This window comes from Psammomys obesus, unplaced genomic scaffold (assembly GCF_907164565.1).
Source record: "Psammomys obesus unplaced genomic scaffold, mPsaObe1.curated_primary_1811, whole genome shotgun sequence".
Classification (NCBI taxonomy): domain Eukaryota; kingdom Metazoa; phylum Chordata; class Mammalia; order Rodentia; family Muridae; genus Psammomys; species Psammomys obesus.
This window is the reverse complement of record NW_026596101.1, coordinates 21109714-21135354: the sequence shown is the minus strand read 5'-3', so window position 1 is coordinate 21135354 and position 25641 is coordinate 21109714. Positions and strand designations below refer to the sequence as shown.

General features: G+C 42.1%; 1 protein-coding gene across 2 annotated transcripts in view; it reads right to left on the bottom strand.

Moving 5' to 3' along the window:
- The window catches only part of Prickle2 (prickle planar cell polarity protein 2), a 158571-nt gene that overhangs the window by 68331 nt on the left and 64599 nt on the right, over positions 1-25641 (bottom strand). For both annotated transcript variants that reach the window (XM_055628462.1, XM_055628463.1), the window contains exon 2: positions 12770-12953. In XM_055628462.1, the coding sequence (XP_055484437.1) occupies positions 12770-12913 (144 nt within the window). In that variant the 5' untranslated portion in view covers positions 12914-12953. The remainder of the gene's footprint in view (positions 1-12769; positions 12954-25641) is intronic.

The following is a 25641-nucleotide window of genomic DNA, read 5'->3' as shown; positions in this document are numbered from 1 at the left end:
ATAGATATAGATATAGATATAGATATAGATATAGATATAGATATAGATATAGATATAGATATAGATATAGATATAGATGTAGATATGGTGAGAAGAAAATCCCCACGAAGGGCAGATGGAGCCAGCATCAGTCAAGGAAGCTGGGAAACTGTGAGATGTATGTCAAATGATGCACTTCCTTGAAGTCACCACAGCCCAAGGGAGTATCAGTATCCCATAGCTCCTTTGCTCAGACACTTCTGTGCAATGCACAGACTACGTACCTGTGTGATAGCTCTGGCCCCTTTCAAACTTTCAGCCTATGGGTTTATTCTTTTGCATGAGAAAATTCTGGAATAATCACCTTTCCTGAGCAAGATCTGACTGCTGAGTCTTCCTAACTTCCATCCTACAATAGCTAGCATCATTAGTTACCAAGGACCAACTACATATTACATACCACCCTTGGGAATTTGCAGATGATGAAATAAGCAAGTTTGTGGAACTGAGTTTTTAGTACCATCCATTTGGAGATTGTTGAATCTCTGCCTTCAATTCGTTTTATTGTGCATAATTAATATTGAGCAGGTTTTTCTGACAGCAATTGGCCAGAAGTAATTGGCTCAATTACTTCCTGAGGCAAGTCACAGAAACTCAGGAAGACTCTACTGGAAGGCCTTCCTGTTTGCTGAAGAGCAATTTCACCTCACCTCACTAGGGTATCTGACATATAATATTCATATTTAAAGTACATATACAAATTGATTGACACACATATACCCTCATACTAGTATGAGCATATCCAAGACAGTGAATCCACCTTCTGAAGTTTGGTGTATTTGTTCTTTTGTTTTCTAGCTGCGCCTCCTACTGCCTGACCTCCAAGAGATCACTGATATGCTGGCACTGTACATTTGCATTTATACTGCTTGTACCTTTTTGTCTCTGTCTTTTATTTGGCGTAATGATAGGAGAGCATTCACATTGTTGTCCATGTCAAGATTCTGCTCCTTTTCATTGCAGACAGTGGTGTCTCATACAAAATGTAGCACATTTGTTTATCCACTTATTTGATGTCAGAGTGATCTCCCACTTTTTACTGTTGGAAATGGTCGTCATTTTGAAAGCATCAGTCCCTAAGACATTGTCTCTTTGAATCCTTATAACTATGCTATAGTTAAGTGATAACATTCTTACCGTCAGAAGGTGCATTAGGAGTCTATGAAGGGACATTCACTGGCTAGCATCAGACAATAGCACAGCCGGGATTCAAACACAGAGCAAACAAGAGTCAAAGCTATGAGCCTAGAGGCTTTCTAGCCCAGCCTGGAAGGACAGGTACTTAAAGTCAGAAACCACAGAAGATAAGCCCAAAGACTGAAGTCAGTGTGAGTTGAGTCTTCTATGAGCAGGACCCTTCTATATCTCTCTGTGAGGCAGAAATCCACTATGATAAATAAAATCCTATGCCTGGTGCTGTCCCATTGCATCTGGAAATGAGCCACCTAGACTAATGGCCTGTACATAATGTGTACTTAATAAACAACTACTGAAGGAGCAAATGCTTAAATGTTTGAGCAGATGAATGGGCAGATAGGCAGACAGGTAGAAAGGTGAGGAAGGAAGTTAATTATCTGATGGTGGATTCATCTAGCCATCCCATAGTTACCAAAAATATCTCTCAAGTCCTAAGACCAAGCAGGTTACCTTGAGAATAAGTCAGCTCTCATCCCAGCAGACAGTACAGACTGTTCAGTTAGCAAAGAGTATGCGCAGCTGTGAATTCATACAAGTCCAGGGACCCACACCCACTCTTTAGCAGCTGAGGACGTATCCATGGAGGAGGCGAGAGCTATTTGTACTGAGAGCTGAGAACTTCAACAGCAGGCTCCATCCTGCCCTTGCAAAAATGCTCGTTGGCTTCCCTGGGCCTCACATTCTGTCCATGAGCCTTGACAAGTCCCTGCTGGTGGAAGCTGGCCACGCTGTTGCTGACTTCATCTGGCAGAGGCCCTGATGCCTGGGAACCCAGGTTCTAGCCTCATCTCTGAAAACTCCACTGGAGACAAGTTTATTAACAGGCTGTTGTGTTGAATGCTGCACATGCACACATATTTCCCATCTTCATCCAATGACATCAGGGCTGCTCTGGAGCCAAGATAAACACACACTGTTCATGTGACTAATTTCCTGAGAACTACGGAGGAGACTGCTGGGCCTCCTCCTGTCTCCTTCTTGCTTCCCTTCCCCACTCATCTCTTGAACTGCACTGAGAACATTGGGGCGAATGACCGTAAAGCTTAAGCAGAAGCTACAGCTTTGTGGAAGCAGACTCTAACAGTTCAGTTGCAGAAGCATGCAGCTCACTACAGTCATAGACTTTCACCTGGAGCTCAGCATGTGCTGCAGGGGTCATGAGGTGAAAACACCATTCTGGAAGTGGTTGGCAAGTCTAGTGATCGTTTTTACAGAGGTTTAACCCATCTGTATTCTTGAGAGGACTGCCACCTGCATGAGGGTAGAGACACTGTGTCTTTGTTTATGTTAGCCTCTAGTGACGAGGAAATTACTAGGAAGATGGTTGACACTAAGCATGTATGTCCCAGATGAATGAGTTATCACTGCTGACACCCAGATATATGACAAAGTACCAGGAACAGGAGAGCCTGAACGGAGGACAGTCAGGACGGGATGGGAGGTGGTGAAGCTCCAAAGATAAACAAGAGATTGACAATGGGGACAGGTTTTGGAGGATAGGACTATGCTGCTTCCTGTAATGATGGGGAAATTCCTTAGTCACCAAGGCCAACCCAAGATTAGGGGAAATTTCCAGCCCACAGAAAGAAAGCTGGTGGCAAGCTCACTGCTCTACTCTTGCACTGTATCTGATCTCCTGGGTGGAGCACCCAGGGAGAGGCATGAGTGGAGGATGAAAGCCCAATGGCCTCTAACATGAGACAGATATTGATCATGGATCTATCTGGCTCTGCTCTTACCTGCTTCTTGCTGATCATCTGTGAATTTTAGCATTTTAAAGGGGGGATTAAGTACCATTGTTTATTCATGCAACACCCGGTTAGTGATGATAAACACGGATCTGATATTATTGGGATTTGAGCTCATAGTGGTGAAGGAGAAAATGTAGACTTCCCTATTATAGGTTCATACTTTAAAAGGCAGAATAGACAATAAAAGGGGTATTTGTCTGCTACACATGCAGCATGGGGCAGTTGTTGGTTAGGGCTTCCACAACCCATCCTGAATGAGCATTCTTAGTTGCTCCACTTCTACATACCATGGAAACATCAGGGCACTAGAGACTGAACATGCAGTAAGGCCTCCTGTTGTGCCCACTGATGCCTTGGACTCCATTCACTTCTGCCCAAATTATCCGTCATCATTCTCCTCGAATGCTTTTGAATACAATAAGTATCAACTTCGTTTTATTTCTAAGCTTCACTCAAAGGAACACACAAACCAGGTTGATGTTGCAAAGCCAATGTCTTGGTGCCACTCAGCAGCAACTCATTGCCACTTCCTCAGAGATCAGGCCAAGCGAGCCAACTTTTCAATACCCACGACCATAATCATGACACTGAAGTTGGTTCCCAGTCTTGTATAGATAGTCTGAGTAAGACACAAGTGAAACATGGGCCCCATCCAACACTGCTATGAACATATCACCACACATTCTTGAAAACTAAAAATCTGGAGGTATTTTGATTGTGTGTTCATTTCTTCATCTTCCTTCATCATCCTTACGACTGTAGTGCAGTAGAAACTTTTAACTGTCTCTTTAGTTGTTTTATACCCAGTGCCCAAACGATGGCTAAGACATAGTTAGTATATAGTAACTATCTGCTGAAGAAGTACATTAAGAAGTAAAAACCCTGATAGCTATTCCTATTCTACATCATTTTCCAGTATATGCTTCCATTTATTTTTTTTTTTACATATTCATTAGGGAGAAAAATTGAATGAAATGGTCCCAACAAGCTCACTGATCAGCCATTAAAGACAACCACTACAGAAATGTCACAGGGCAAAATAAGGGGCCAGTTCTGATGCTTCCTGTTGACCTGTTGATTTTCCCTACAGCCAGGAAGGTGTATAAAATATTCTTCTTAGTGGGCAGACTCCCTAGTAGCCTACTGAGAATGCTCCAGGGACTGGTTCCTGTAGGCTTCAAGGGTATGACCACAAGACCCCAAGACCACAAGACCACAAGCAGCAAGAAGGGTGTATGGCAGTTTTCATTTCCGAAATAGATGGTCCTGAAGCCTGCCTGAGGCACTGGATAATATAGAATCCAGAGGCTCTGCCTGAGTCCTTGTCCAAGCAGCTTAGGCAAGGTGGGGTAAGAGAAGACAATTAGCATTAAGTTGTACAGTCATAGGAGTCAGACAGATCCCCTGCAGGAAGCCAGTCAGGGAAAAGAAGGTTTAGGTAGATTAACATACTTAAACATTTAATTTCACTTGAACATTTAAGATGGCCAGCCACCTGATTCTTCTCCTCTGAAACAAAGACTTGGTGGGCATTCTGAAGGAGAAAGAGAATCCATCCAATTCCTAAATATATGATTCAACATGATCCTTGAAGCAGATGCAAACCCCAGCTCTGTCTCTTTACCTTGGGGAGTCTGTCCTTGGTGTGCTTGTGTGTCCAGTCTCAGGGGATCCAGTACCTTCACACTTCCAGGGGCATAAGCATATGTATATGTGTGTGTGTATGTGGTGTGTGTGTATGTGTGTGTGGTGTGTGTGTATATGTGCTTTTGCTTCTGTTTTCAGTAAAATCTGTTGGAAGGCAGGTTAAATGAAAAGAGAGAAAGAATCTACTCTTACAATCCTAAGTGACCTCACTCTGATGGCATCAATATTTTTTAAAAAACAACCTTAGACACAGAAGCTGAAGAACAGAGCTCTGTACTTGTACTGGGTTTTTCTATTAAAGCCTTTGTGCATCAGGCTTGTGGCACACTTCAGAGGGATGCTGAACTACACTGCCTCTGAGGAAGCTGAGAAGAAACCCAGGATTCCTATAAAGTCTGTGCTTATTCCCTCTCCTACATCCCCACCTAACCTTCCTCTTTCCTGGACAGCCAAACAGTACTTTATCCTCTGTGAACCAACTCAGAGCAGTAGGAGTCATTTAGTTGACAGCATCTTCCAAGAAGGGTGGCAAAGAAGCAACTATTTGATTGAGCAATATCTATGTGCTTCATATGTCTTTGTTCAGAGCCAGGCCAGTCCTAGAACTGACAAGTCTGAACATGTTGGTTCCAGGGTCTGTCTATCTGCAAGTTACTTAACTTCTCCAAGCCTTGGTTTACTCACTTCTACAATAGAGACAAAATCAGGTTGTCAAGAATGGTGGTGACGTGCAAAGGACTCCACAGCACACCACAGAGATCCTTGTACGTTGATGATTACCTCCGCACTGCTTACAACTGCTAAGTTACAGAGCCAAATTATTTATCCTACAGCAGAGGAACAGATAAAGAAAATGGGGTATATTATATATACGCAATAACTTTTTTTTAGCCATAAAAAACAAAATTATGTCATTTGCCGGAAAATGGAACTTGAGATAATGAAATTTAACCAGTCTCCAAAAGACAACTATACTATATGTTTGCACTCATTTATGTATCCTGGATTTTATATAGGTGCATAAAATCAAATGACATGGAGGCAGAAGCAAAATAATCTAGGAGACAAATAACTATCAGGGAGAGGGGAAGGCAAGAAAAGAGAGGATGGCTGAGGATTGTGTTCAACATTTAATATAAACTTGCACAAAAACCTAAAGATAAATTTTAAGTTGTGGTAAGGCTAGACGGACAGATATATCAATAAAGTGCTTGTCTTGCAAGTGTGAGGACCTGCGTTCAATGCCCAGAACACTTGTGAAAAGACACATGTGGAAGGAATGGCAACAAGTACTTAGACTGGCACAGTGAGAAAGCAGAGACAGATGGATTCCCTAAGGGGCACTATCCAGACAGTCTAGCCTACTTACTAAGGTCCAGGATAGTGAGGGACTGTATAAAACAAACAAACATCCATACAAACATACAAGCCGGGAAAAACAAAACATGGTGGATTACACTTAAGGACCAGCACCTAAGGTTGTCCTTTGTCCTTTGCACGCATATACCCACATACATGAACATGCACACAGATACACAGGCACACAAAAAAACGGTGGTGAGCACACAAGAGCAGGTCTGTACTAAAAGCTAAATAACACGCCATCACCGCTGCCCTCCCCCTCCCCAAGGGGGAACCGAGGCTCCTGGGAAGAACAACTTTCCCGAGGTCAGAAAGTGACATGCCAGTCATCCAGATGTGCCTGGTTGCGGAAGCGAGGCTCCCTTCGTGGGATGGGCTGCTGCTTTTGCAGGCTGTGGCTTTGCCTGACACTTTGACTCAGACAGAGATGATTCCTTGGTTGGGAAACAGTGATCTGCTGCCAGCCCTCAGTTCCTCCCCCACTGCTCCAGACCTGGATCTTGGAGCCAGCATTGCTGATTCAGGTCTGCACTAGAGCAGAGGCCTTACTGCACATCACCCTCTCCCGCCTTTGCGCAGCCTAACAAAGCCTAGTGTGATTAAGGTGGCTAGAGAATTCGGTCAGAGTGCACATATTCAGAGGAAGCATGGGGAACAGAAACAAGTGATAAGAAACGATCCCCCATTTAGGGAAAAAAAAAATCTAACAAAAGCCATCCTTTTTACGTGCTGTATCCATGAACATTTTTCCTTCTGCAGGGAACTCCTGTCATCCTGACTGTTAATAACGTCTTGTTTCGTGTGTAGGAGTTGTCAGGCACTGTGTGTTGGGCTGGTGTTGGCGTGGTTTCTTAAAGAACAAAGCAGGCAAGATCTCTGTCCAACCAAGTATCAAAGCCAAGTGAGGGGAGTGAAATATTAAGCAAATCACAATACTAATAAACACCCAACAGTGAGTCTGATACATATTAGGGGAAATTGCAAGCCTTTGTTACAAGGCTCATACCTGGGGACTAGATCTTGAATTATATGTGGATCACTTTTATTGTGATGCTTAAAGCATAAGCAATGGTCATGAAAAAAGAAACAAAAAGGACTTATATTCTCTAAACAGAAATAATTTTATAAAGGTCAAACCACCTAATTCACTTAATCTCTGGCAAGTATTTGGTGTTTTAGTTTTCATCGGAAAAATGCTTCAAAAGTTTAAAAAAAAAGTAATTATTCCTGGCATCTGTTTTTCATTCTTGCTTGGATAGTCTGAAAAGAATGTGGGATGATCTGGTAGAAAATAACTGACTTTCTACTTTATGCACTAGGACGAAGTTAAGGTCAAGGGAAGATTACTTACTAACCTTGGAGACTAAGGATTTGACATATTTATATGTGATACTCTGTCACGGACACTTAGGATAGCCAAAATGTCAACTAAGAAGGCATTCACGAAAAGCCATTCAGATTTTCAAGGGGCAGCAAAAGGAAGAAACAATACAAACAACGTGACTTGCTGTCTACCTAAGGAAGACATCCCCTGAGAACGTGCAGTTACAATTTCACAGGAGGGCAGTTTGTCATAATGAACAAAAGCCTCAGAGTTGCTTGCATGGGACACTCCTCTTCCAGGATTTTTCTTGAGCAGAGGGCAGGGATGTCTGCGAGACCCCAGAGCTATCTATGGCGTACAACAGCCAGAGATAACTAACAACAAAACTGGTCAAATCAGTCCTTGAGCTCTTTATGTAAATAGTGGCCATTCTCGTTCGTCCTGGGTCATTTGGCTGTTTTCAGGCTGTTCAGTATCTCAAAGTTCCACTCATATACTGGTAGAATCTGTCAGTCCTTTAGAGAATTAACTCCCGCAAGCCCCTAATCACAGATTTCCAAATGTTTCAGCCTCCTAGTGGTGGGTGCTTCAAGTTAGACAATGGAAAATCTGATCACTACGTAAGAGAATTTGCTTTGAAGTAAACTGATATAAAAAAACGTTCGCAATACAAGAAAAAAAAAAACCAACCACATCATGGAAGGTAGAGAACATCATCACACATTTTTATCCAAATCCACACAAAAGACAACCCCCTCTCTATACACAAATACTTGAACATTCCAAAAAGTTTAGGATAGGATTCTCTCCATTCGGTGGTAGGATAGAATTCTCTCCATTCGGTGGAAAGGACTGTCATTTGCTGTTTTAGATGCTTCCTATTTTCTGTTAGAAAATATTTGTCTAATTTAGTTGTGTGTGAGTGTGTGTGTATGTGTGTACAGGCACGTGTGTGTGTGTAAGTGATTGCAGAGGACAGAAGGTCACTGGATCCTTCGGAGCTGGAGTCACAGGTGCTTGTGAGCCGCAAGACATGGGTGCTGGGATCTAAAGTCTGGTCCTCGAAATTGAGAAACAAGCATTCTTAACTACTGTGCCATCTCTCCAGCTCCCACTTTCTTTCTTCTTGACTATAAATCTTCCCTTTATAAAAAGGAAGAAGTGTATTTCCAAACTGGGAACCACCCTCAACAGGTTCTTCCCATTCCAGTTCTTGTTTTGATTTAGTGTAGAAGACAGAGACAGTCTCAAAAACAATGGGTCACAGTTCTAATACTCTAATAAGCTCTGGGCCATATTACAAGAGAGCAGTCAGTATGCAGGATCCAAAGCTCAGTGAGCATTCAATGAATATGTGTTAAGTAGAGCCATCCTCTTGCCTTAATTGGATTAGGTTCTTGCTGAGACACACTCCAAGTATCTGTTGGTCTATAGATATATGACATGTTTATTTTATTTTGTATGTATGAGCATCTAGCCTACATGTATGTGTATGTGCCATGTGTGTGCCTGGTACTTGCAGTGACCACAAGAGATGATGAAATCTCCTGGAACGAGTCCTGGATGGTTGCGAGCCACATGGGTGCTGGGAACAGAATCTGGGTCCACTGCAAGAGCACAGATACTCTCGGCACTGAGCCATCTCTTCACTCCCTCTACTCCAACTTTTAACATCTCTTCCATCCAATTGCTATTTAATTCTTCAGAAACACGTGGCAATGCTGAAGATGTAGTTGATTGTCATAACTGGGAGATGTTCCTGGCATCTGGTAGGGGGAGGTGAGGGATGCCACCAGCCATCCATTGTAATCCATTGAACTCCTAAAATAAGAACTGTCTATCTGGAAATGCCAACATCATGCTTGCTGTTTGCTTTATTTAAACTTGTTTATGATTATCTATTATAATCTTGCCAAAAATCACTTATGGAAGATGGCTGCAATTATTAATTGAGTCTGAATGAAAACTGGAGCCTTGAAACTGATTTCCAATGGCCTTTAAGGGTAGACTGCAGCCTTCTGGCTGGATTCTCCAGATAATGTTAAACTCCTTAATACGGAGTGAGCCAAAGCAGAGGATTTGAACAGTTGTCACCAATGAGTTTTGAATCATTTGAAATCACAAGGTGAGTGCCTTTCCAGCATCATCTGTTCTCTTTGCCATTTTGAGTGTAAGAAGGTCCAGTTTTGACACTGGTGGATTTTTATGAAACTAAATGCCCATATTCATGAATACTTCCCTGAATGAGAGATAAATTTCACATGCATTCTATTAAATTGAAGGAATTACTCAGGAGGAAGAGTAATGAAGAACATCACCTGAAGGTGTATCATCAGACCCACGATCACGGAGTGAGAGGAAAGATTCCAAACTAAAATTAAAGTACATTATTCTCCACCTTAATTAGTCTTTAATATTTTTCTCTAGCACAAAGTGTTTTTCATATTTAGCATAATTTCTCTTGATAGAAAAAGAAAAAGAATTTCTCTCAATTCTTAGCATGATATTAAATCACTTTTTCTAATCTAAGTGCATACCAGACAGCTTTTAAAAAAAACCTTTAAATCCACAAATATCTTTGTAAATAATAGACTTTAAAAGATCTCAAAATGTCAAACCTGAAGCCCACTTCTAGCATGCAACATGGCCTCTTTAAAGACTTTTACTAGTAGACACACATTATATTGGGTTAATATTGACCCCTTCAAATACCCTGATATTCTGTTTGTTTTCTAGTTATGGGCATCACAGAGGTTACATATAGAGGTTTCACGAGTATTGGAAATCAAGAACCCCTCCTGAAGAACAACTGCAAGAGAGGGGAACACCTTTTCACTTGGCACAATTCCAACCATTTGTTTAACAGTGCTTACCGGTTTCTATCAAACTATATTAAAAAAAAAAAAAAAACTTCAATTTTACATTTCCTCAAGACAGCTGAATGAGTTAACTGGCCTACAGCCATTTGCAATTAGAGTACAGCCATTCACAATTAGAACTGCAGGCTTAGTTAGTTAGTTAGTTAACTTCTACAACCACGTGCTTCCTTCAGTGAACACATGTGGAAAGTTTTCCCGGAAGCTGAGCATCTCCAAAGATTGTTAGTGATCTCAGAGAAGAGTCTACTTAAGTGGGAGCATTGGAAAATTCAGGGCCTAATTCAGCAGGAAGCAATGCCATTTAGGTGAAGAACAATGATAATAATGATGGACCACAAAGAAGGTACTGGAAATGAGGTCAGCAGGAAAATGAAACCAGCCCCCAGGTCTACCCAGGTGTGCAAACTCTTTGCTCAGCGTAACAGCTATGTCAGTGACACTGATTCAGCAGCACCCTATTCAAATGCCTAGATAAATTCAGATATTTATCTAAATTCAGAATTTAAAATTAATTCTTCAACAATGCAATCTTTAGACCCACAAGCTATGCGAAAGCACTTTTCTGTTGTTCTGCCAATAGCCTAAGAATGCACTGCCTTTGACTCCCATGGAAATGTTTTCCATGATTGTTTCTCATCCAAGATACTGTCTTTTCTATGTGTGATGAGAAGAGAGGTCACAAGGCTGAATTGCACGTAGGAAAGCAACATAAGAAGATTAAGTGGATGTAGCAAAAACTGAAATGACTTGCTCACAGCAGATAGTGTCTGAAGAGAATGGCCAGTGCTCAACCCCATGCAACTGTATTTCTGCATGAATAAAATTCTAGATCCTCAAATATTTCAGCTGGCAATATAAACTCGTGGGCTGGGATTGTAGCTCATGGGAATAACATTTACCCAGAGTACACAAGGCCCTTAGTTCAAGACCTAGTATTGCTATTATATATAAAAGCTTATGTATGACTTTTTATATATAAGCTTATTTATAAAAATTCATACATTTATACAATATTTCTCTGCTAGATAAACCATACCTAGAAGACAGATTTCATATGCCAATTTGGTACAGCAATATGGATGGGATAGCATTAATTGTCAAGTTGACACAATTTAGAATCACCTGGGAGGAGAGTCATAATGAGGAATTGTCTGCACTGGGCTGGCCGGTGGGCATGCCTCAATTAAGCTAATTGGCGTGGAAACACCCAGCCCACCGAGGGAGGCATCATTTGCTGGGCCGAGTCCTGGATAGCATAAGGGTGGAGAAATTGAGCTGAGCACAAGCAAGCATGCTTGTGCATATTCATTCTCTCTGCTCTTGACTGGAGACGTGATATGATTAGCTGTCTCAATCTTCTGCCATAGACTTCTCTGCAATGTGAGCTGGAATTGTGAGGTAAAATAAACCTTCCCTCTCCAGCACTGCTTTTTTTTTAAGAGAATTTTATCGCAGAAACAGAAATGAAAGTAGGACAATGGACAAAGAAAATGGAAAATGGCTAATCAGAGACACGATAGCAGAACCACTTCTCTAGTTATTAGTGGATTCTTGGGTCTTAATTACAAAGTACTTTTCCTGAAAGTGTTATCACACTTAAGGTTTCTGACACACAAGTCAGGCTGTTTGAGCTTCTAAATACTCCGCCAGACATAGAATTCTCTCAATAAAGTAATGGTTCAGGGGAAGACAATAGTAGTTAACACTTTTAAGATCCTAGCTGTCTCTGAAAGTCATTATCAGGGCAGTGGTAAGAGACCTCAGCTTACAGATGTGCTGTTAGGCTGATTGCAGACTTCTGGAAGAGAAAACACCAAGTGCCACTGAACGCAAGACAATGCCAGCTATCTCTAGGGGAAATGCAAAACAGAAAGAAGCAAAGAGAAAAGATATTCTCATCGGGCCAGTAATGTTTACAGCCTGTGAGGAGTGCCAGGAACATCTTAGGGAAAGGCATTGTGTTTATAAAGTAAGGTCAAGTTCAATATTCAAGCATAGCACGCACTGCTGAGAAGACACGTCTTCATTTTTCTTTAGCACAGTGGTTCTCAACCTTCCTCATGCCACGGCTCTTTAACACAGTTCCTCATGTTGTGGTAACCCCCAATGGAAAAAATTATTCCATTGCCACTTCATAAATGTCAAACTGCTACTTTTATGAATTGTAATGTAAATTTCTGATATGCAGGCTATCTGCCATGTGACCCCTGAGGGGGTCATGACCTTATGACCCTCAGGTTGAGAACCACTGCTTTATAAAGACTCTAAAAGTGATGAATCATGTTCGTGCTATCCCACTTCTCCCTTCACTTGAAAACATAAAGTCTAATATTTAACATTTCTAAGATGTTTCCAGACAATCTGCAGTTGACAATGACAATACAGAATGAATTAGTGATGGATTATTCTAGGCTCGGTTCCATTTTTTTTTTTTTTCATTGAGGCCTGAGATATCTTTCACTCGTTTACTTCCACACAACTGTGAATCAGCAGAGTGACCTAAGCTGGGGTGTGGAAGCACTGGGAGAGCAGCATTTAAAGTTAAAGGCGTGGGAAAGGAAGATGGCTACCTGCTCAGGCTTCAGCCCCGGCGGGACCCAGGCGTACTCTTCCAAAGCACAGCCCGAGTCATCATCAGAGGTCGAGTTCCTCTGGAAGTCAAACATGAGCTTGCTGATGGTCTTCTCCATCTCCAGTGGCATCACTGTTACCATGTGCTCCTCCTGGGGACACTTGCAGTGCAGGCAGATCTTCCTGGAGGCAGCAAACACAGCAGGTCAGAAGGAAGAAGAAAGCCATTTGCTTTTCAAGAGGCTGCCAGTCACCAGCCTTTGGATCCCAACCCATAAACGGTCACCAGCTATGATCTAGAGAGCACTGGTTTATAAAGGACACAAACACACATGTGTCATATGAAAGCCACTTAGGAGATCACCAAATACCACACCCACACCCACCCACACACCCCGCAGACCTATAGCTATGGACCATAACCACAACTTCCTTTACTGTAATATCCATTGTAATAGATTTAAATATATAAAACCCCCACACTAACCAGAAATATGACCAGATATGACAGATACTGACATGTCCTTTTTAAAAGCTCTTCAATCCAAACAAGAAAAAAAAAAAAAAAAAAAAATTATAAAAAAAAACATGGGTATGATTTTTTTTTTTTTTAGGATCAAGAACAAATGTTTCCCCCTAAAACAAAGGTGGCCACAAGATCCTCATAGGAAGATAATTCACCACCGTTTAAGGTCCATGATTCGGAGTCTTAATTAGAAACTTAAAATGTAGTATTGCTTGTAGTTATTTTATTTAAGTTCAGATATCTGAATTATTTTTTTCTGAGAGACAGAGAAAGAGAGAGAGAGATGTTTCTTGGGTACTGTTTACCTTTGTGAGATAAGATGGCCTAGAGTTCACCAAAAGGGCTAGACTGGTGGCCAGCCAGCCCCGGGGAACCGCCTCTCTCAGCCTCCCTCTGCCTCTGTAGCACTGAAGTTATAGGTGTGTGCTATCACGCCTGACCCTGTTCCTCTTGACTGAGCTCTCCTTCTGGATGTGTCTGAAGTACTCCATAGCACCAGTCAAGGATGCAAATCCTTCGACCTGAGCATCTCCTTCCATGTTTCCAGCTACTTCCTAATCCCTGTCTAAATATTGTAACAGCGAAAATGGTAAGGTCAAGCAGCACACACGTACCTCTCTCTCTTACCAATAAAATAAACAGAATAGAATGGAGGAGGCAAACGTTCACAAACTATTCCCTGTGTATGCTGATCTTCTTGTAGCATACTATAAAGGCAATGAAAGAGCCCAGAATTCTAATCTCCACATGTCTAAATTTTGTGACAACAGCTTTGTTAAGATAATTCACATAGCATAAAACCCACCCTTCCAAAGCATATAATTCAGTAGCTCTTAATATAGTTAGGATTTCACAATCTCCACTAATTTTAGACACCCCCACTAAACACATGAGCATGAACAGAAACTTCTCATAGCCCAAGCTCACATAACCTGACAACCACTAATCTTTCTGTCTAGGTTGGTTTTGCCTATTTTTGGACATTTCACATAAAAGAACCATGCAAAATATAATCTTTTGAAACTAGCTTCTTTCAGATAAAATAATGTTATAGTTTATCCATGCTGCAGTATACATCAATCTCTTGAATGGCTTTACTTATTGCTGAGGGACAGTCCACCGCAGAAATGCATCACGTTTGTGCATTTATCAACTGGTGGCTATTTGGACTCTCTGTTCTTTTGACCAATTCTAATGTCAACGTTCAGGCTCAAGATTTTATATAGATCTATGCCATCATTTCTCTTAGGCATACACCTAGCAATGGAATCACGACATCTCGCATTTATCATCTTGAAGAACTGGCAAACTGTATTCCGAAACAGCTAAACAACTTTAAGTCCCACCTTTGATGAAGGCAGCTCACATTTTGTCTAACTCTTGCCACAAGTGTGATGGTCTATCTTGTCAACTCGGGCCACCCTAGTGGATGTGAAATTGTATCTAATTGGGGTTTTGATTTGCATTTTCCTAAGGGCCAGGCTAGGGAAGTTGATCACCTTCTTAAGTGATTATTACATGCCTTCTTTAGAACTTGTTGGAAGGAACCCCTAAAGGGAGGGCAGAGTGAAGAGCCAAAGGAAGGCCTGGCGAGCCCTAAACACAAACTTACAGAAGACACACTTGATTTCACATGGAATAGCTGTTCACTCCTAAACAACAACAACAACAAATCGCTCAGAAAAGCAAAGTCAAGGAGAAAAGGGGAAGGAAAATAAACCCAGTAAATCAAAACCACAAGGGCTTTATCTTTCTTCTCTGTTAGCTGCCAGCCTTCTAACCCTCATTTATAATTAACTGGAGCTCCCACAGCAAGGCATTTTTATTTGCAAAGATTCTTAACCTTTGAATGATTCCATGACAACTGGAGACACTAATTTAATAATCTCCATTTACAAGTTGGAAACCCAAGTCCTAGGTGCTTTGAAAGGAGCAGAGACAGGTAAAACCAAGAAGGATCTCTGGCTCCTCAATCTCTCCCTTCCCTTTTGGAAAATACGGTGGCAGTCAACAGCTTTCTCTTTTGATGCGCCAATTAAACAATTTCACCCAAATGAAGCATAATTAGGAGTGTGTGTGTGTGTATGCATGTAGAAGCATGTGCAAGCATGTGCATGTAAATAAGAAGACATTTGGATTTTATAAGAAATATACATTCGTGAACATAGAATCTGCTGGTAAAGCAGGATTTCATTAAGCAAATATTCATGCATGCTTGAGTGTACACACAGAGAGAGAGAGAAACAGAGACAGAGAAAGAATGCATTAATTTCACTCTGTCAGAGTTGACATTCTATCTGTACATAATTGGATATGTCAATGACAGGTTTTCAAGAAACCATTCCTGAGAAAAAGAATGGAAATGCTGTGTTCACCTCCCTTCCCAGCCTTTATCCCCAAATAACCTCTGCAAATGCCTCACCATAGTTGCAGTGATCAATTCATTTGGTTCTGCAGCATGGAATCCACAATCCCCTCTTCTATAGACTGAACTATTGCCAGGTGGAGTCCATTTCCTGAACTATCTCAGCATAGCCCAGTTATCTCCATCAGCAACCACAGCATTTGCATGAAGACCAATGATTTATGCCAATGAACTACTTGCACGGTGTGAAAGAATTCATTATAAATGGATGGGAGGGCGATTTCCAAGCACAGAGATTCTACCTCACTTGAGAACATTTCTGACAGGTCAGAGTGATCATTAGCAGCTTTAAGTCTTCCTTTTCTCCCCCCTTTACCTATTTTCCTTTTTAATCCAGAATTTTTTTGAAAAAGAAAATATAGGTGGGAAGCTTCATACATAAAATTGAGCTGTCTAAACTAAAGCTACAAGACTCTCAACCTTCTCTCCAAACTTCAGGCAAATATGTGGTTCTCCCATACTTGGGGTTCCAAAGACACAAGTCTAAAAAGCATCCTCTTCCCTGGATCCTCTAAGATCTCTCAATTCTTAAGATCTCTCAAAACAGGAACTATGTGCTTTATACCTTGGAAGATGGAAAGAAATAAAGCAAAAATTTCTGATAGATAACACACAGAGACAGAGAAGCAGAGAGACAGACAGACAGACAGACACACACATGTTAACTCTTAATCATGAAAGCCTTTATAAATGATGAATCTGGTCAAAGGAAACTGTTCATCCGGTTGCCAAGTCATGGTAAGAAGAGATACTCAGGAGTAGAGGCCATTTCCCTGTGATGGATTAGACAGATCTCAATCAGGGCAAATGACTGGGCATGTTCAGGATGATATCAGTCTAACTAACCACACACAACACACTTGGAGGATGCTCTTCTGCAGGCAGTCTCTTGGATAGAAAGAAGCCTTTTTAGATCACAGTGAAAACTAGTATGAGTTCTAACAACAGACATGATGCTCCAAGAAATCTAGGTAGTAAACATTTTTTAACTTCTTCAAGAGGATTTATGCTAACCCAAAATAATTGTCACGTTGGACGCTCTTATAGCACTCAGCCTGCCTGCCACTCATCTGGATATTTTGAGTGTAGAAGCATCCTGTTGAGAGGCAGGATTACCTCTCTGCTTGTAACTTTGCCATCTATTCTCCTGCCTCCCACCTCACCTGGGGTATTGGTTCCATAGCTTCAAGTTGGAGGCCAGATCAGGTTCAGGCTACCTGTACATATGGAGGGTGAGGTAGGCTGCTAAAGCATCTGAGGCCCATTGTAAACCAAAAGATGGGCAGGAGGATTCAATAAGGGCATGCCTCGGGCAGTCAAGCAAACTATGGGCAAGTAAACCTCTGATAAAGACAAAAGGCTAACATAACCCAGAGGTATCCACAGCTTTTCCCCAACTGACAAATGTGTCCCTGGGTATTTAAGTTCTCTCATGACTATCATACCAAAAGCAAAAGAATCATTTTCTTCACAGTAATAAAGAGGGGACTATTTTTTTGTTTATTATACTAATAATTTAAAGTTACTGCTTTCTTCTCTTTAACATACAATTAATATAGAGAAAAGTCACAAATTACAGATAAGAAAGAAGGAGGAAAAAAAAACTGTAAATACCCACAATCCCAAAGATAATCACTGTTAAACAGAAACAGCTGCTGGACCATTTTTTCCTTAATACTAAGAAGCTGGAGACCAGACTTCAATCTATGTGTTCCCAGGGAGCCAAGGGATAAGAATCTGGCCTGGACAACAATATGTGAGACCAGACACACCGACACACAGACACACACACACACCATTCTAAGCAAATAGATGTTCATTATTTAGCGCAGATACCTAAGTTTGTTCTCACCTAGTGCCATTAACCAGGACTGAGACTTGACTAACTTAGTGTATAGGTAACTGCCAGTGTGGGAATTATGAGTCTAACTGTAGGTTAGTTGTCTCAGTTACAACACATCTGAAAAACAGGTTTCATTTGTTGTCAACTTCCAATTTTCTGGGCAAGAAGAGAGCAATAAAGCATGGACAATTTAAGACCACTAAGATTTGGCTCTGAATTGCGTCTCTGTGTATCAGTCACACACTCTCCAATGCTGTGATAACTTCATCACTTCAAACCACCTAATGGAGCTCCTTTGTGGGAAGGAGCCTGGCTTCCTTCACTGGCTCCACCGCCCACCTTCCCTGCATTCCTAACAAGATATCAACTCTTCATGTGAACCATTGCATCAGTCCTCAATGAGCCAATTTTTCGTTCAAGTTTTGTGACGTTTGTCATGACCAGGTTCTGGGAGGTGATTCATTTGGGGGTATTTTGGGTAAAAAGATGTTTACTAGATGTAGGATGCCCAGAGGAAGTAAGAAGATAAATAAACAATGTTGGGCAGAAAGACACACACCCTGTTGTGCTCAGCCGAGTTGATAAGAACTGAAGCAAAATCTGCTGGCCCCGAGACAACCACATGATATGGAAGTCAGACTCAAAAGTGGAGGCATAAGCTCGTAAGAAACTTGGCTGAAGTTTACATAGATTAGAACCTGTGTTATCCAGCTCCAAGACCAATGCTTTCCGTGATTCTGTTCTTAGTAAAGTGTCCAAACTTTCCCTTCTCCTCTTCATCCATCCTCCCACAAATCCATCTACTCACTCAATATAGCCATGTGTATCCATCAATTCATCTACTCACCTTCAATCTAACAATATGGAGTGATAATGTACTGAGTGCTAGGCATTGTTTTATGTTTCTGGGCGTCAGATAATAGTCTGCCTTAATTACAAGGCAGAAATTCTCTAAGCCATCGTGGAACTTTAAGCTAAGAGAGGACAAATACCAGTTAAGTAAACAGGGATAAACTTTCCCATTTTAGATTGTGATAAATGTTACAGCAGAAAGGGACTGGGGTGGGTGGGGAAAGCTCTCCCCACTGAAGGGACATCTGAGCTGCCCTTAAGAGCCTACTGACTGCTAAGCAGCTAGAAGAATACAAAACAACTGGGGTGGAGTTTTCCCAGCACAGGAAAGCAGGCGCTTACTTGAAGGCCCTGAGGTGGAGGGTGGCCCCTGGATTTGTTCACAGGATGTGTTATGGTAGTCTTCCTCCTTCCTCAGCAGCAGCTGCATTGATGGCAGTGGACAAACTGGTTGGATAACAGCCTGCCCTAAAGCTCAAGACTAACGTAAAATTCAGGAGGCATGCCATTTTGGTAGGCATCTGGAAGTTCTTTCTTCTAATGCACTTTTCCCTGGAATTCCTGGGTTTCTGTCCTGATACCCAGAGGTCGGCACATCCGGTTATATGCAGCCTTTCTGGCTCCTTCACCTCCCTCCCCCCCTCCAGTCACAATACTTTGTTTATCCCTTGTTTGGCCAACATTCAGACTGAATGAAGGACATGAACCCTGACACTTGCCATGTCTGGAAGAAAGATTTCTATCTCTGTGAGAAAGGAAAAAAGGCTTCCTAATGAATACAGAGGGAAAGGGTGGAGACCGTGACAAGGCCAGCTGGGTACTTGGCTGGTGCTTGCTGAGTGCCAGAACCCTGCCGCCTGGTTCTGTCCCACTTCCCTTCCTTGCCTGGCTGGTGACTCCTGCCATCTGCACAGAGGTGCCCCTCTCTCCCAGCATAGCCAAAGGCAGCACAGAGAAGTTCCCAGTGCCAGGTGTCTCCTCTTAATATGCCAATTCATAACTGAGTCTTGCTGCAGATTAATTTGCAATTCGGGAGGCATGGAAGCACATTCCCTTTAAAAAACAGCCCATCCCAGGTGATGCTGCTTAGAGCTCACCCTTAAAGATCTCTTACTGCATCTAGCTCAGCAGATGCAATGTCTCAGTGATGGATGAGCCAAGGCTTAGAAGCAGACCCTCAGAAGATCATTCCAAGAAGGCAAGAATAGGAAGAAGATGTGGGAAAGGACCCCATGACACAGCAAAGAATGGGATAATGGCAAGGTAGATTCATGCACTGGTCCTCTATAGAGAATAAGGGTCTGTCTTGAATATTCCTCAGATAAGGCTGCTTGAAGGAGAGACAGGATTACCATCTCCCAATTCTTAGCTGACTTTGGCAGATCACATCTGGGCCCTGAGCACAGGAAAAGATAAACAGCCAGGGGCAGAGCAATTCCTGTCCTGTAGCAGTGGGAACCACAGGTTAGAGTCCACTGGAGTGGGAGGGTCAATGAATTCAGGGTGGTGAGAGAATGTTTGTGGCAAGGTAGATCCACTATGTGAAGGGTCCCCCGCTGAGCATCTACCTTGCAGCACTGGCCATGGCCCACAGGACAAAGCAGATGCTCAGATGGTCCAGCAGAACTAACATGTGTGAGATAGAAGAGGGGAAGAGGAAGAGTGAAGGGAAGAGGAAAAGGAGAAGGGGTTTAGAGAAGGAGGGAGGATGTAGGGCCTATGGATAGGACTAGGAGAGAGGGACAAGTGAAGGAGGAGGTGAGAGAGAGTGGATAGGTGAGACAGGGAGAGGAAGGAAAGGAAAAGACAAGGCGAAAGGGGGGAGAGAGGGAAGACAGCCACAGAAAGAGGGAGAAGGAAGCATGTTTAGAGAACAGGTAGCCGATGTGACAAAATGCTAACAGAAAAATCTAGGACTGCCTATGAAAGCTCACCATCCCACCCCTGTAACTTCCACAGGTGTGTGTGTGGGGGGGGGGGTTCCGTGAGAAATGTCCTCATAGGCTCAGGTGTTTGACGGCATTGGTCCTCATGGGTAGTGCCGCTTGGGGACTATTAGGTAACCTTAGGAGGTGGAGCCTTGCTGGAGTCCTTACAGCACTGGAGCTGGGCTTTCGGAGTTTAAAGCCTTGCCACGCTTCCAGTGAGTTCCTCTCCACTTCGAGTCTGCAGTTGAAGATGTGATCTCTCCGCTTCCTTGCTACCTGGTTGCCTGCTGCCATGCCTGTTCCACCGTATGGACCCTCCCTCTGGAACTGTACACCAAGATAAACCTTTCCTTCTCTAAGCAGCCTTGGTCATAGTGTTTTATCACAGCTACAGAAAAGTGTCTAATGCACCACAGAACACTGCAATCTTTAAAAATGGAAAGATGTGAAACAAAGTGTAGAGCACTGTGGTCTTCAGTCATGGTTCATGTGCACTGTGCTCTAGGGGGTTTGGATTAATGAGAGATCACAGAAGGTTCCAGGGGAAGCAGAGCAGGAAGTTTTAGGCAAAAGGACAAAGAAAGAGAATTTCGAACAGTTGAACAAAAAGATGTGGAGGTGGGAAAGAACATGGTGCCGCTAAGATTCTGAGAGGACTCAGGATCAAATGATGACAAGATGGCAGGTGGTGAATGACACATACAATCTGTTAGGAGTTTTGGCTTTGGGGGAAAGCATACACAAGCCAGTGTGGAATCTGCCTACCAAGCTCACAGATAGCTAATTCAGCACCATTATGAGTAGACAGAGTGAGCTCTCAGAGGACAAGAGCTTGGCCACGGATGGTGTCTCCATGGCAACACTGCTACTTGCATCACTGCATCCCTATGCAAGGCTGTGGGTATCCAGAGACGCTCTGATTTCTTTAGCTGTCAGACTTGCTGTTCTGCTAAGAATAAACTAGGACAGATAGTGTAGCTTAGTCTTATGGACAAATGTCCACACTTCTCTTTGTATATGCGCTAACTGGAATTTGACAATATATACATTTTGCTTCACTGGATATTTAATATACTTAGGTAGAGACTACACAGGATATTGATCATTATCCTTGTTAAGGGATTACACACATTTTTTTTACCATGGTTTTTAAAAATTGTTTCCAAGGCCATACAAATGATATTCTTCATGTCCTAACACACAATAGAGAAGAAAGATTAGATATTGGTAATCTCTTAGGCTGACCAAGTATTCTAGAGTTCAGCAAGTACATTCAATTTAGGTAACTTGTAAATTTCTCAGACCCTCTTTTAGGCTAGTCAGAAGATCAAGGCTGTCACAGCTGAGGATAGTAAGGCCCAGAGAAGTCTAGTGCCTAGAGAAGTCTAACGGTCTTCAGTGTTGGAGGTGTCTGGAATGCCATGTTTCTTTTCTCTCGGAGCCAACGGAAGGGGAGTCAGCTTGGTTCCATGTCTGGCGGCTTTCTCTCCACTTTGCTTTTTAAGGAAACATTCAGTGAGTACGTGTTAAAAGACTCCACTAAGCCCTTCTCCTGTAGTCATTGTCTAATCCTCAAACCACACCAAGAGATGGGAATTATTATCTTCACTTTATATATGAGGCAACCAAGACTGAAAGGGTTTCTGGAACTTATCCAAGCCTTCACCAAAGACCTCAATAGCTCTGTGAGGCCCCTGCAGACAGACTACGTCGATCTCTTAATCCATGTAAAACAAGCAGTGTTTTTCTCTTTGCACACACAGAGGCCCCCAAATCACTGGCAAGTCATAGGAAATTCTTAAGTGGCTGCTTATTAATAACATTTTCAGTTTATCTTAGACCGCCTTTCATCCAAGGGAACTCGGCCAGCTCCATACACAGAGAACCACAGAAAGCCAACCATCTCTGGTGGGAATGGGGGCCAGCTGGCAGCCGTATCCTACAGGGGCTTGGCTTGTGGGGACTCTGGCACAGGTCACACCCTTCAGAATTTGACAGGAGCCCTTTAATATCTGTACTGAAGAGCTCAAGGCAAAAACTTCCCAGAAATCCACATTTCTTGCTGATTGAGGCCAAAGGCTCAAGCCGACCCCAGTGGACTTGCGAAACAAAAGCATCAAGAAATTGTGAGTTTATAAAAAATGCCAATGCTGGATGGGAAGCTTGTTATTCATATTGAATTAGACACAACAGGGAAAGACAATTTCTTTTTTTCAGGGAGGCCTTAAACACAAACAAAACAAAACTCTTAAGGTTTCCCACCGGAGGGAGAGGACAAAAAAAGGAGACAAGATGCTGACTTCCCTGCTCCAAGCTGGGTTTTTGTGGTTTTGTTCTTGGCCAGAACTCATTTCCTTTTTCTGCAGGAGAGAAAGGAAGGAGTGAAGCGCATAGAATGAAAACAACATTTCCTGGTTTCATGTTTTATTGGAAAGGAGCCTTAGGTGGATTGGATTCACATGGTCCACAGCAGTAAAGTTCTGGAAACATTGGAAAATGTGTTATACTCAGATGTGACAAAATGCCAGGACAAAGATGCGTGTGTGTTCCTGACTCTTCCTCCAGGACCAGGAGAACGAGGTGATGTCCAGTCTTTAAGCACAGTGGATGAGACAAACACCCCAGACTGTGGGCTTGCTGGAGGTATGAGGTGAATCTTAGTACTTATCCTCCTTTTCCGCTTCCCTTGTTCGTCTTGACTATCCGAATCTAATCCACTTCAGGTGTGGGCTACCCCAACAACTTGTTGTGCTGCCTCTCCTCCTCCTCCCTTCTAAAATCCAATTTTTACCTCTGTCCTTACAATGATGCTGATAACACTCAATTCTCCAGCTTGCGGTGTCAGAAACAGTAATAAAACAAAGGACAAGTCCCTTAACCATTGTCATAAGGTCACATGGACTTTGTCTCAGTCCTCTTTTTTCAGTTTCACTGCATTCCTCTCTCAGTCTTGTTTAATTCTGTAGCCATACTGGCCTTTATTTGACCCTTGAACTTGCTAAGGCTAGCTCACTCTCGGATCTTTGCAGCTGCTGTTCTGCCTAGAAAATCTTTCCTGGAGTGCCTTGTCAGCTGGTCTGCTTGTAATTACTCTTGTCATCACTCAAATATATAGGCTCTCCTTTATTAAAAATAAATAAATCATTCTCCATTCTATTATTTTAATTTTTCCTTAGCAGCAACTATTTGAGATTATTTTCTTTGTTGGTATGTCCCTCATATTTTTCTTACAGAATGTAAACTCCATGAGGTCAAGATCTTGAACTAGAACAATAAGCATCAAGGAAGTAGTTCGTCAAATACTTTGAATCTCTAAATCTTGTCTGAATCTGGTTTGGTAGTTCTCGATGAAGCACGTACTCTTCACAGCCATTCAAACAAGACATTATTGGCATGTGAATTTTGTTATATAGGTATATTTTTAATAACTTCGAATGTACACTGCTATAAGGCCAAAATTGTAGTGTGACTCGAGTATGTGATGAGAAGTATATCACAAAAATCACACTGAAGAAAGATCACGTCACATTAGCTTCTGCTCATGAAGTACAGAAGAGAATATTAAAGACAGGACGATCATTTACTGCTGGGACGGCGCCGTGACTTCAGTGTCATTTGATCGTGCTATATGTGCTATTGAATGTCCAATATTTAAAAGGACGTTTGTAAACAGATAGACTAAAGACCCCTGGCCTACTCAAAGTAAATGTTCAAAAGTATTGTGAAGTTGTGAAAGGCCCAACAGAAAGTAGTTGAGAAAAGGAAGAAACAAAGTCTCCCAGGGCTTTAGCATCTGAGAGCACAGCTGTTAATTTGCCCATCGCTAAAGTGGAGGGAAATCATGGACTCCTTCCAGCCCAGCAGGATGGAGCATTAGACTCCAGGCAGCCGTGGGGAGAGCAGGAGCGCTCCTGAAGAACTGGACACTGCTTGTTTTCTAGCCCTACACTAACCAAGGAGCATTCTCTCAACTAGGCTACAGTCATGTGCCACTCAGTCTAGTAGTTCTTAAGTAGCAGCGCCCTGACTGCTGCAGGAATGTGAAGGACGCTTTCTTCACATTTTTAATGTAATTTTTTAAATGGACACATACACATTCACGGGAGATTTTGTATTTAGCTGCAGGAAGTCCGTCAGTCCTCTCAGTATGGGTGGTTTCTTGAATTGTTTTAGTCTACAAATACCTTCTGTGAAAGAGCATTAGGTTCGGTAAGTAGGGAGCTGGGGCTCTGGGATGAGCTGGGGGATGTGGAAGAATATGATAAGAATATACTGTATGTAATTCTCAAATAATACATTTAAAAAGGAAACACCACATATCTTGCACTCCCAATAATATTCCACGTTCATTTCGGAATATCCCAATGAAAGAGTATGATGATATTTTCAGCACTTTGATGGGTATACAAAAATCACCTATTAATTATTGTTTTATATAATTATAAATCAATGAAAAAGAAAAAAATTCAGTAATAAAAGAGATTTTTTTTTTCCCTTCAAACTTGGTAATACTCTTCATGGCGGAACAGAGACAAGCAAATATTTACCATTTGTTACATACCAGTTTCCATTGTATCTTCATGAATGTACAAATAGAAAAACACAGGCATATCCATTCTGCATATATTCTGCACATTAAATTTTTTTTAAATTGTGGTAAATATTTTTAAGACTTACCTTCACAACCACTTATCAGAGTGAAGCCCAGTAGCATTGTATATATTCACATTGCTGTATAGTCAATCAACCCTTGTTTTGTTTTGCATAACAAAACTTTAAATTAAATTAAATTAAATGAAAAAAGGAAATAAAATACCTTCTCTACTAATTTAGACTTCCCACAGGGCTTTCAACTTTGTCTTGTACCCTGGAAGATACTGAAATGCTACTTCTCATTCTCTGTAATGCTCTTTCAAAAATTCAAATCAATACAGAATATGGCAGTGACCAGCCCGGGACTCTTCATGGCAGCAGCTCATTGGTGAAGGATGTAAAACAGTTCTAATGTGCTCTAAGGGCATGGCACGCTGGCGTCCAGGTGGCAGGCTAGGCAACCAGTTGACAGAGAGAAAGGAAGACAGCTTCAGGTGTCCTGATTGGCTCTGCCGAGCAACTCTGCTGCTTTCCACCTCCTCACCTCCCAGCAGGCATTCTTTCTAATAAATAAAGTATCTGATGTCCAGAGAGGATGAACACCTGAATTGTTTGGGTGGCATTTTCTTTGATGGCGTATTCCGTGTGTGTGTGCGCCCGTGCACGCGCAGGGATACACTTGCCTGCATATGTATGTTCGTGTG